This window comes from Sarcophilus harrisii, chromosome 2, assembly GCF_902635505.1.
Source record: "Sarcophilus harrisii chromosome 2, mSarHar1.11, whole genome shotgun sequence".
NCBI classification, from domain to species: domain Eukaryota; kingdom Metazoa; phylum Chordata; class Mammalia; order Dasyuromorphia; family Dasyuridae; genus Sarcophilus; species Sarcophilus harrisii.
Window position 1 is genome coordinate 150,638,226 of NC_045427.1, and position 12,740 is coordinate 150,650,965.

Here is a 12,740-nt window from a genome sequence, read left to right on the forward strand (position 1 = left end):
GAAAAATCCTATAATTCCTTTGAGCCTCATCTAGAATAAGGAAAACATTTCCACTATCTCAGTGGCACAGTGGATAAGAGTGCTGGACCTCAGGTTCAAGAAAAGTTATTTTCCAGTGTTCAGATCTAGATTTGGACACTTAACTAGTTGTGTTATCCTGGGCAAATCACTTAATCCCGTTTGCCTGTTTTCTCGTAACATGAGCTGGAGAAGGAAATGCCAAGAAACTTCCAAATGAGGCAGATAAATAAAAACTGAACAATAAAAATAGAATTGTTCTATGAGATAATGAATATAAAGCATATGTTGTTCAAAGTAAAATATTATATAAATATTTGTGAAATTCAAAATGCTGTGTATCCATATAGAGGCATGTAAACGAACTTTCAAGTGCTGAATTTTAGAAATATAAAACAGGCAGTAAAGTTATAAGAATTTCTTGTCATTTTGGCTATACAGCTAAGCAATACTTTTCACAAATTCTCTAATGTGAACTTTGATTTTCAATGGCAAACTTCCTCCAAAAGTTATGTATAATTTTTGTAAAATGAACAATTATCTTCAATACTCATGACTTATTAATTCATATATACAAACATGTATTTTGCATATATGCATGTGTATCTATAAATAGGTCCCAAAATAAACCACATAATACTATGCTAAAAACCTCAGAATCTTAGAACTAGTAGCAACTTTAGAGGTCCAAGTTAGAGATAAGGAAACTAAGTCTGAGAGGTGAAAATGTTTCTAAGCAAGGCTGGGATTTGAACTTTCAACTCCAGCTCTTTCCAACATAACCACACTACTTCCTCAACTCATGTAAGATTATTTCAAGGAAGCTGCTTCAAACAGTTCCTTTATTCCACACCATTCCTCAAAACTGTTTCTTTCACACACTTGATCATTCTTAGACATTTTTAAACCAGTAGGAAAGTTAGGATTAAAAAAAACCAAAAACACTGCTAGAAGAAGGGGGAAAGGAGGGAGGAAAAAATTTTGGAACTCAAAACCTCATAAAAATGAGTGTAGAAAACCATCTTTACATGTAATTGAAAAAAAAAATGCTAGTGAGGTTTTTAAAAAAGACTAAAGGGAAAAAAATTAATGAAATACTGCTCACTTTCTTTAAGCTTAATATAAGACAACAGCCAAGAATGACGAATGTTGTAACCTGCCACCAAGGCTACTGATTGCCAGGGTCATAAACACTAATCTTCCCGGATAGACATGGAGAGAAGACTGATGTTAAGGTGCTAAACAGCCTTTCTTTATTGGTAATGTCAGCAGGGGTTAGCAGGAAGCAAGAGTAAGTGGATGTATGTCTCTGTGTCTCTCTGCATCCCTGAATCTACATCTCTGCCTCTCTCTCTACTTCTCTCCTCATCCTTCTCTGCCTATAGCAAAGCTGGCCATTTATATTTACTATCTTCTGGGATTACCCCATGCCTAGCCCACTCAGCACTGCATAGATGGATCCCCAGAAGGGAGACACCTGGAGTTAGTGCTGCTTCCTAAGAAAAGATCTAGTAAAAGGACACACCCCTCTCCATCTCAAGGAAACAGCTGTAAGACACAACCTCCTTCCTCAGAGGCCAAGCCTCCTTTTACCTCCTGGGTCCACCCTACCAGCTGACATAGATGGCAATTCTCAGAAGGAAAGTCTCTAACATGATGCAGTGAGAAAAACAAAAATCTAGAGAAGACAATTGACTGGAATTGTTACAAAGAGAAGGCCAGGAAGTTCTATTCCAATGTGTAGTCATAAAGTTTTTAAATGTCATACCAGATAAACATCCAATGCATATACCATAAATGGGCTGTAACTGACCTATAAAATTTGCTTTCCACTCTTCAAATTTGTTTTCAAATTAGTCAAAGTTTATTCAGTAAGACTATAATCAGAAGAAATCACAGATTTATAAAAAACATTCACATAATGAATTTGTGTTTTATTATACATTTCATCTTTATACATTTGAGTTTTTCACAATTGTTTTTAAAGCTTCATTAAACACTATTCAATATGAAGATCAAAAAATGAAGGCAGCAGTGATTCTCAGGCACAGAATTTTTAAGTGAAATGAAGCCAGTATTTCCCTAATACTTACCTAATATAGTGAACCATGATAATGAAATGTCTTGTTTCCTTTTGGCGTAGCTGCCTTTTTAATTGTATATGAAATATAGTGAAGAGCTTTCATTAATGTGCTATTATTAGACTGGGACTTGGGGGTTTAAATTAAGAAGTCCATGTAAAAAGTATTTTCTTACTTAAGTCTTCAAGACATGAAGTGATTATTTTTCTCCTAAAGGATCTTCAAAATGCACCTGTATACACAGCTCTGAAATTGATTTTTAGAGTCAATTTCCAGTGAAAAATATTATTGTCCATAAAAAGCAACCTGTAGCATTCTCTGCCTAAGAACCACTGCCTAAAGTTATTCGATATCTTCAGGTCTCACAGGATGAGGTAACGGTATGATGGATTTCTTTTCTGTGTCCCTGGAGAGTGCTTTTCTCATATCTGTTGATAGGCAAAAGTTAAGTGTAAACATTATTTCAAAACAAAACAAAAAATTTAAGATCACTTCATTAAAGATTTCTATTATGCATAAACAATGGTTTATATTAGACCTATATAACAAATGGTGATTTATCTCAACTAAATTATTCACACCTTATTACTTGCCAGAAAGGAGCCTAAATAATCAGTAAAATCCAACTGTAGGATTGGTTCCCATGATACACAAACGCTTACAACAGATGCACATCAAATGAACATAAAGATAGTAAATATTCACTTGAAAAAAAGAGAAATCTTGGTACAATCTATGTACCAAGAACAAAGGTACATAGAAATAACAATTACTATAGTTAAAATTTAAAACTAAGTTCAATAATATCCCACAGAAAGGGATTTTCAAAATACTATTTTGATAACCATTTGAATAAGCAAAGAACAGAAATACTGATACAAAACTATTTCAGGTAAATATGCTGGTTCATTCTTATTTATCTCCAGAATCAGGTTGCTTACCATAAGCATCCTCATCAGGTTCTCCATTGCTCGCAGAGTAGTATTCTATTACTGTTCTATAAACACTGTAGCCCAGTTGCTTATACATGTTGACTGCTACTTGATTTGACACTCTTACAAAGAGATCAACAAAAAATCCACCCTTTCTTTACAAAAAGAAAAAAAGAAAAATTATGTGATACATAAAGTTTTCACGGACACAACAACTTACCTTGAACACCAGCACAAAAATACCAAAGTGATAGTATTAATATCAATTCATGAGATACTTGTTTTTATAACAATTTACTTTTATACAGGCCTTAAAAGTTAGAAAACACAACAATTCTCACAACAATTTTAGTGCAAAAATTATCCCCATTTTGTAGATTACACGTATCAATGAACAGACAGTCTAACATATAAATTAATACTACATTTTCATAAGATATTTGGAGCATTCCACTAGTGATTTTATAAAAAAAGGAGGTATCTTACATATTAACATTTAGGGATTGGGACTGGACCAGTGAATTCATTGGCCTCCGAGGAAAAAACTTCCTCTACTAAAGCAGACTACTCTGCAATAAAGTGGATTGAAAATATAGTAGGCTAGAGCACCAAAAGGTTAAGTGACTTGCCCAGAATCACACAGCCAAGATGTCATAGTAGATCTTAAGCACAAGTCTTCCTGGCTTCAAGGCCAGCTTTCTCTATCACTAGATCATGCAACCCAATTCTATTTATTTTTTTATTAAAGCTTTTTTAATTTTTCCACATTGCAAAACCTTGTGTTCCAAATTTTTCCTCCCCTTTCCCCCACCCCCTTCCCTAGATGGCAAGTAATCCAATATATTTTAAACTTGTTCAAAAAAATGTTAAATTCAAGATATGCTTACATATTTGTACAATTATCGTACTGCACAAAAAAAATCAGATTAAAAGGGGGAAAATGAGAAAAAAAAACAAAAGGAAGCAAATAACAAAAAGAGTGAAAATACGTGCTCAGTTCCTACACTTCTCTCTCTGGTTGTAGATAGATGTCTTCATCACAAGATCAGTGCAACTGGCCTCAATTATCTCATTGTTGATAAAAGCCATATCCATCAAAATTGATCTTTGTATAATCTTGTTGCCATGTACAATGGTGGTCCGGTTCTGTTCACTTCGCTTAGCATCAGTCCATTTTAAGTCTCTCCAGGTCTCTCTGAAATCATCCTGCTGGTCATTTCTTACAGAACAATAATATTCCATAACATTCAGATACCATAACTTATTCAGCCATTCTCTAATTGATGGGCATCCACTTAGTTTCCAGTTTCTTGACACTACAAAAAGGGCTGCCACTAACATTTTTGCACATGGGTGTCCCTGTTCCTCCTTTATAACATCTTTGGGATAAGCCCATACAAAGGGTATGTATGTACAGTTTGATGGCTTTTTGGGCATAGTTCCAAATTGTTCTTCAGAACGATTGGATCAGTTCAAAACTCAACCAATAATATATTAGTGCCCCACTTTTCTCACATCCCTTCCAACCATCATCATTATCTTTTCCTGTCATCTTAATCAATATGAGAGGTGTGTGGTGGTACCTCAGAATTGTCTTTATTTGCATTTCTTTGATGAACAGCGATTTAGAGCACTTTTTCATATGACTACAAATAGTTTCAATTTCTTCATCTGAAAATTCTCTATTCATATACTTTGACATTTACCAGTTGGAGAATGGTTTGATTTTTATAAATTTGAGTCAATTCTCTCTATATATTTTAGAAATGGGGACTTTATAGTAACCTTAAGTGTAAATTTTTTTGCCCAGTTTATTACTTCCTTTCTAATCTAATCTGCACTGGTTTTGTTTGTACAAGAACTTTTTAACTTAATATAAAATTATATATTTAGTTTTCAATAATGTACTCCAGCTCTTCTTTGGCCACAAATTCCTTCCTTCTCCACATATCTGAAAGGTAAAATATTCTTTGTTCTTCTAATTTGCATAAAATACACATTTTAAACGTTACTATATTTTTAAATAGAGAATTTTACTAATTTTAAATAAAGTACTATTTAGATGCTTTGTATTGCTAGATGGAAGCTTAATTCTGGGTTTTCAAAAATGTGCCAAAAATTACAAGTAATCATGGATAAACTCTAGGAGATCCATCATACTAAGCTCACAGAAAGCTAAAATATGAGTTTATCACAGACTGATGTTGGTGACCAAAGGACCTGTTGGCTAATTATAGAAAGATTCATCAATATAAAACACTGCTAAGTGATGATTTTTTTTTTTTGGTCACAGCAACTCATGAAGCATTTAGAGTATGCAATAGTATGGATGAATTTTTAAATCTTTCAAAATATCAAAGTAAATCAAATGTGCACAACATTTTAGAGTTTAGAGAAGATCTTAAGTGATCCTTCTAGTCCAACATAAACACTTAGTTGACAGAGGAAAATAGGACCAGAGTTTAAATAAATTTACTGAAAGTCACATCACTAGTTAGTGGCAGGGTCAGAACTAGAATTTAGATCTCAAAACTGCCAATCTAATGACTCTTCCAAAATATTACTTGCTAAAAAATATTCTTTTCTATATATATCTCATCAAGGTTTTCTATTATGTTTCACTGGCAAATGTATTGGGATTTAAATAAATTAGTACTATTAAATTTCTTTTCTTTCCTCTCTACAATTGTTGTAATTTGAAATATTAAACCATAACTCATTGAAAATTTTGAATAACTCTCAATATGATTATGGATTTTGTTAGTAGTATGTCATAAACTTTCTCCACTTAGCTATTCCCCATCCTGTCCCTTCTGATGAATCTAATTTTCTCTTCATCCCATTGTAGCTTGGAACATTTATGGAATCACAGTCTCACACTTCATAGGCAGCTAGGTAGCATAGTGGATGGAGCACTGGCCTTGGAGTCTAGAAGACTTAAGTTCAAATCTGGGCTCAGACACTTATTCCTGTGTGACCCTGGGCAAAACAATCTCTATTTGCCTCCATTTCCTTAGTAAAATGAAAATACTAGGGTTCCTTTCTCCCCTTTCACTTTTCATTTCATAATGGATTTGAACTTTTTATTGTTTCTCCAAAAACACATTTTAATGTCATTCATTACCCAAAGAAATAGTGGAAAAACGTCCTTTGCCTTTTTCACAGAAGCTAGAAAACGGGGGTGAAATACTGAATATACTATCACGAACAGTAGAAATACTGGTTGGTTTGGCTAAATTGCTTTTTTTTTTTTTTTTAATTTTGTTACATAGGATGGTCCACTACAGGTAGAGATTGTTTGAAAATGAAAAAATAATAGAAAACCAGAAAGACATCAATAAAAATAAAGCTGCACTTAAAAAACCATTTATGTTCACCTCACAGTCATTTCTGGAAGCTCTCTCCCCAGCATCTCCATTAAATCATTATGACAAAGGGGGAAAAATTAAGTAAAAACATCTAGTATCACAACATCATCTGACAACATACAGTACAATCTATCCTAGCAGACTCTGCTGAGAGAAGAGTAGCATGCATCTTTTGGTTTCCTACCTTCACTTGTTTGCCTTTCTTTTAGTGATGTTTTCATTTACATTATAGTTAGTACATAGTTTGTTCTTTTGGCTCTCATTATTTTTCTTTGCATCAGTGCACATAAATCCAATATGATTTCCTCACAACTGTCATTTTCTACTGCACAATGAAATTATATTATATGGCTAGACTACAGTTTCTTCAGCCATTCCTTAGTGTCAATGGGCACCCAACTTTGCCCCAACATGAATGTTTTGATAGATCTTGTTTTTTGTCTTTGACGTCTTTAGGATGCAGTACCTTTTCCACATAAAACTGTTTTTCCTTCAACAACTGTTCTGTTTCTTCCCAACCATCTCCTTGCTTTAGGTGCAAGGAATGAAGAAATGAAAACGGTAATTCTTGATTTAGTTATATTTCTATGCAACGTAGACTGCTAAAATTTACATGTAATTAAATGCCTCTGAAAAGTAAAATCTCACCTTTCTGAAATCTCCTCCAATAGCTCCATTAGTTTAGCAGCTAAACCAAGGCGTCGAAATTCAGGGGCAACTGATAAGGCTGTGACATGACCATGCCACTCTTCTCTGGCTACTGAGCCCTCTGCTTTACCCATAACTGCCAACAAAAGTTGAATTTAGTAACAAAATCATAGCAATGAGTTAAGAATTGTGTTAATATATCTTTCTCGCAAAGAAAACTGATGACAAATATTTAAGCTGGTAAAACTTTGGAGTTAACAGTTACTGATGCTGTTAACAGTTTATCATGTTGTGCCACAGTTCTCTTTTAATGTCCAGACCCAGTTTCCCTAATTGTCCTATTCAGTTACTCTGCCTCAGGTTATAACCATTCCCTCTTAATGTTTGATAGGATAAAGGTCTTATATGTTAGACCTTAGGCTACACTTATTCCCTCTTAATTTTGATGAGAGAAAGGTCTTTATCCTTTATAAATTTTCTCTTCATCCCATACATAAGACATCATTAGAATATCAGGAGCCTCTCCAGTACCTCCCTCCATTAAGTCATGCTAGGTGCCTCTCCCATTAGATCATCCCCATACAGGAACCTTCCCCATTGTGTCATTGTTCTTGTTACCCTATAAAAGAATCTTGTATTCCACTGTCCTTGCTGGATTCTTTGAGATGATAGTCTCATTCAACCCTGGGACAAAACATAGATCCATTTGATCCTAGTAAATCTCTTCATTTAATAAATTATTAAATACTCTCTAATCTCTTATCTTGCTCAGTTTCTCCAGCACTACAATCACAGCTACAATGTTTTCAGTTCATGTCTTGAATCTTACAATGTAATAAATAACTTTAATCCTTAATATCTTACCTGCTTATCAACAAGAAAACATTAATAGAATATACAGTGTATACTTACTATACCCCATGAGCTCGCCACCAGGTGCCTCTGCAACTATGAAATACTCAGGCCAGTGAGCTAGATATTGTAAATAAAATGGTATCCCATACTGCAATTATGTTAAGAAGTATGAAATATAACTAATAACTGTTGCAGAACATGAAATCTGCTACTAAAAAAGTAGCCTCCTTTAAAATATTAAACTAGGCTTTTTTTTTTTTTTGTAAGCAATGAAGGCAATGAGTTTATTTGGGACTCATAAACCTAGAATGCATTCAATCTTTAAAAACCATAGATTTGTTTCCCTCCACTTTTATGCTCAAAATTTTAGCTTGATTTTCCAAGAGTTCTGCAATATAATACCACCCTATCTTTTGGAATTGTTTTCTTTTTTTACCTAATTCTATTCTTTTTTTTTTTTTCAAATTATTATAGCTTTTTAATTATAAGTTATACACATGGGTAATTTTTCAGCATTGACCATTGCAAAACCTTCTGTTCCAACTTTTCCTCTCCTTCCCCCAGGTGGCAGGTAGACCAATACATATTAAATATGTTAAACTATATATTAAATACAATATAAGTATACATATCCATAGTTATTTTTAGGCATTTTTTTTTTCAATTACTACACTGAATCATCTCTTTAATATATAGATATCTGCATTCTTTATGTTGGATATAATATACTATTAATATAATCATTCCAGGTCAATAATATAGAATAAATGTTTTAAATAATTTAAAATATATTATAAATTTTATTGTCCTAAATCAAATCAATAAGGTTTTGAAGAAGTAACCTGGGGGAAAATATTTAAAACATAGATCCCATAAGGGAATCAAAAGTTCTGGTTAAGATTTAATTTCAATGCTAAGCCTACTATAAGATATTTAACAGTTCTATGCTTCCTGTATATAAGAATAATGACATCTACTCATTCCTTATTTAAGTTTCTTGTAACCTAAGAGAATGTGATATAAGTCTGTGGTTATACAGATATACTCCCCAATGAGTAGAAAATTCAGATAAACTCCATGGAATTATCTACGCCACACAGAGTTTAAATGATGTGATCAGGGTAATTCAGCTATTTATTTATTGTCAGAAGTCTTCAGACCATAAAATCAAAACTTTAGCCACTATAGTGGCTATACTGCCACTATACTATACTGCCTCTGAGATGCATATGCAAGCATACACACATATACATATGTGTATACACACTATGTGTATTACATATTATACATGTTTTTTAAATGGTCCCTTGAGGAATTCTTGGTAGATATTCCCCTCCCCCCTCCTGGCACAAACAAGCAAAAGTCAGTGGCATATAGAAAAAAAAAGCTGTCTCAAACAGTGTATTAGATGGGGGAACTCTTCAAAATTGTCTATGCAGCTGCCGAAATCATTAGCCAATCATTTTTTAAAAGGATACAGTTTCTGTCAGTGGATCCAGATTACTGAAAGGAAACAAAAAGATATACTAAAATTTAAAAAAAAAGTCTGCAATTAAATACCACTAATTAGACTGCTAAACCTACTAACACTGAAATTAAATTATCATAAGAAAAATTATAATGGAATAAAGATTCAATCTGGGACATAGAAGTTAGGCAGCAACTACCTAAAAAGGAACATTATTATTAAGACTTAAGTCATCAGTAAATTGAAAATAAGACTGTTGATTCACAAGACAATTTTATCAACAAGTTAAATTAAAAACTTTATTCTAAGTTGCTTCAAATTATAACAAAAGGATGAGCTCAAACATGATCGTCGAGGAATAAGAAATAATTTTGGACTTTTCTGCAGCCCTTGATGCTCCTGATTCATTCTTCTTTTAAATTTCTCTCTTTAATTCAATTTTAATTTATTAACTATGTAGTGCAAGGAAGTTATTTCCTAAGGCAAAAATCAAACAATGTCCTCAAGAAACATACATTCTCTTGAGGGACAATGACACAGATAAGCACATAGTGAATAAATTCAGACATGAGAGCACTAAAACTGGAGGGATAATAAAAGAACTGCCAGAGGAGGTAGCTATTGAGCTGTGCATTGAATAAAATTAAGGATTCTATCAATAGTTTATCTTTTATGTTAGAAGCCACTAGAATTTCTTGAGCAGGGGAATAACATGGGTAAAACCTATGTTTTAGGACTAGAAGTCTGAGTAAAGCCTGGTCACCAGGTACTAGAAATGTCTTGGCTTTTCTTGTCACCACATAGACATCTTGTTTCCCATTTTCTTTATTATCTCTTTTTTGGTTTTTCTTTTTTCCTTATACTACATAAAAGTAGCATTTCCCAAGGATTAATCATTAACTTTATGAAATTTGAAATCTACACTTTCTACTTTGAAGAACGTAAGCACTCTCACTGTTTTGACAAATTATTCTTGTATGAGTAAGAATCATATATGTCTCCAGTTCATCTATTCAAGTTATACATCAACTTCCTAAGAAATTTTCCAAAATATTCTGCATCACATTATCTCTGTTGTTTTAAAAGTGAACCTAGATTTTTTTTCCCACCCTGTTTCTGATTTTTTTCAATTTTTATCATTATCCCATTATTCAAAAGACCTTGGAGTAATTTTTCAGTCTTCTCTTTCTTTCCCTTCATTTTAATACAATTCAAAGTTCAATTGATTCTTCCTCATTAATATCTACTGGATCCACTCAATAATTCCTTTTCATTCCCACACCACTCTGGTCCTTGTCATTATTTCATATGATTAACTTACATTTTCTAATAAAGCTTTTCTTCTTTGATTTTTCCCCCTTTAACATTCTGCATGTTGCAGAAAAATTAATTCTCCTAAAATGTCCCTGTCATAAATCAGTTTATCATACATCAATATATATCAGTTTTATACATCAGTATCACTGAATTAATGATACTTATTTGTTCTACCTTATGGCACTATTATGGGGATTCATTCAATCAACAATCACCTGTTAATCACTTAGTATATGCTAGGCCAGTGGTTCTCAAACTGTTTTCAGTATCTTTATCCTATTAAAAATTACTGAGGATCTCTCCAAAGCATTTTTATTTATCTGGATTATATTTATAGACATTTACCATATTGGAAATACAAACTATTTTTGAATTTGTAGACTCTCTAAAAGACTTTCAGAGATCCCCAGGATTCTCTAGACCAGGGGTCCTCAAACTACAGCGTGGGCCAGATGCTGCAGCTGAGGACGATTATCCCCCTCACCCAGGGTTATTAAGTTTCTTTACTTAAAGGCCCACAAAACAAAGTTTTTGTTTTTACTATAGTCCGGCCTTCCAACAGTCTGAGAGACAGTGAACTGGCCCCCTATTTAAAAAGTTTGAGGACCCCTCCTATAGACCATACTTTGAGAACCACTGTGCTAAGTACTGTTCTAAGTGCTAAAGGATACAAAGTAAAAATGGCAAGTTCCTTCAAGAGTTTTAAATTCTAGTAAGAGAAACATTTAAATCATTAGATTCATGTATACAGAGCAGTGCTATCTAAATATAGGGTGTCATCCTCGATCCATTCTGTTTCAAATGTATTGTCAAGTCAAGTCCTGTCAATTTTGCCTTCATAACAGTTCTCAATTTAGCCCCCCTTCTAATCTGTATCACTGTAGAGGCCCTCATTACCACATAACTGGCTTATTCCAATAGGCTGCTCCTTAAACTCTCTGCTACAAATTTCTCCTCATTCTTTAATCCATCCTCCACTCAGCTGTCAAATGGATTTTCCTAAAGCTCCGAATTGACATCACTCCCCCTCTTCAATAGACGATTACCTCCAGGATCAAGTATAAAATCTTGCTTGGAAAAATAAAATCCTGTTTGACTTTTACAGCTTTTCCCAGCTTTCTTGTTGTTTGTCCTTCCTTCTGGAAGGAAGGTGAAGCCATGACATGTAAGTGAGTTGGATTTGACGGAGGGATGGCTGTGCAAGGTCACCTGCCTCACTCTGACCTCCAGAACCATGGGTCCAGTGGCAATGCAGCGCCAGACTCTGGAGCTAAGCCTCATCCACCTGCCTCCTCACTTTCTCCGGCTTCTCTCAAGCACCATCTGAACTCTGTACGCAGGAAGCTTCCCGTGATACTTTGTCACTTCCTGTTTACCCCGCACACACGGTTGTTTGCAGGTTCTCTCTTGCATCCGACCGGGAACATTCTCCTCCGCCCCTCCTTGCCCCCGCAGCCCTTCGCACAGCTCCAAGCGCACAGCCGGCCCTTCATTAGTGGCTATTTATTATTAAGCTATGACAAGCGGAGCATTGCACCACTTGCTTTCCCTCACTAAGCGTTGTCGCGAACAACATTACGCTTGGAGCACGGGGATGTGCTTCAGGGCTTCCTCAAGAGACCTGCCTCTTCAGCCCGAGGAGAAAGGCCTCGGGTTTCTCTCAGGATCCCGGTGAGGCCGGGGCACTGTCCAGCCCTCCCCTTACGTTACTCCCCATCGCTTACGGCACGACGAGGGCTGGGGCTGAGTCACCTCTGCCCGGAGCCTGCGCTTCTCTATATGCGAGACTAGGGCGAGGACACTCAGGGCGGACGGGAAAGGGCTGGTGCCGGGCTCCGGCTGCCAGCCCGGGTGGGAAGGCAGCGGGACCCGCGAGGGAGAGAGCCCCGAATGCCGCCCTCGTTCCGGCGCCTCACTCACATGTTGTTGAAACGGAACAGGTCGTCACAGGTGAAAGCCCGGAGCGTGGTCATCTCGTCACCCGCCCGTCCCGGGCCCGCACTCCCGGCCCGAGCGCCCCCGCCGGAAGTGAACTTTCATTTCCGGGGGGGCG

The 12,740-nt window shown here is 35.4% G+C and overlaps 1 protein-coding gene across 1 annotated transcript; it reads right to left on the reverse strand.

The window, feature by feature from the left end:
- Positions 1-1,859: 1,859 nt before the first annotated feature.
- Positions 1,860-12,740, reverse strand: LOC100921304 (N-alpha-acetyltransferase 20, NatB catalytic subunit). The gene is made up of 6 exons (XM_031951057.1): positions 12,608-12,740; positions 9,381-9,405; positions 7,960-8,050; positions 7,048-7,183; positions 3,041-3,186; positions 1,860-2,527 (listed from the first exon to the last, which is right to left on the reverse strand). The coding sequence occupies exons 1-6, from the start codon at positions 12,658-12,660 to the stop codon at positions 2,442-2,444; spliced, it is 537 nt and encodes a 178-aa protein (XP_031806917.1). The 5' UTR covers positions 12,661-12,740; the 3' UTR covers positions 1,860-2,441.

Bases quoted from the DNA above. Each gene is read 5' to 3' on its own strand.
- LOC100921304 (XM_031951057.1), bottom strand. From the start codon at position 12,660: ATGACCACGCTCCGGGCTTTCACCTGTGACGACCTGTTCCGTTTCAAC. The intron at 9,406-12,607 runs GTGAGTGAGGCG...GTTTCCTTTCAG, and splicing joins CTGTTCCGTTTCAACAACAT to TAATCTGGATCCACTGACAG. The intron at 7,184-7,959 runs GTAAGTATACAC...TTTTGTTGGCAG, and splicing joins TGGCGAGCTCATGGGGTATA to TTATGGGTAAAGCAGAGGGC.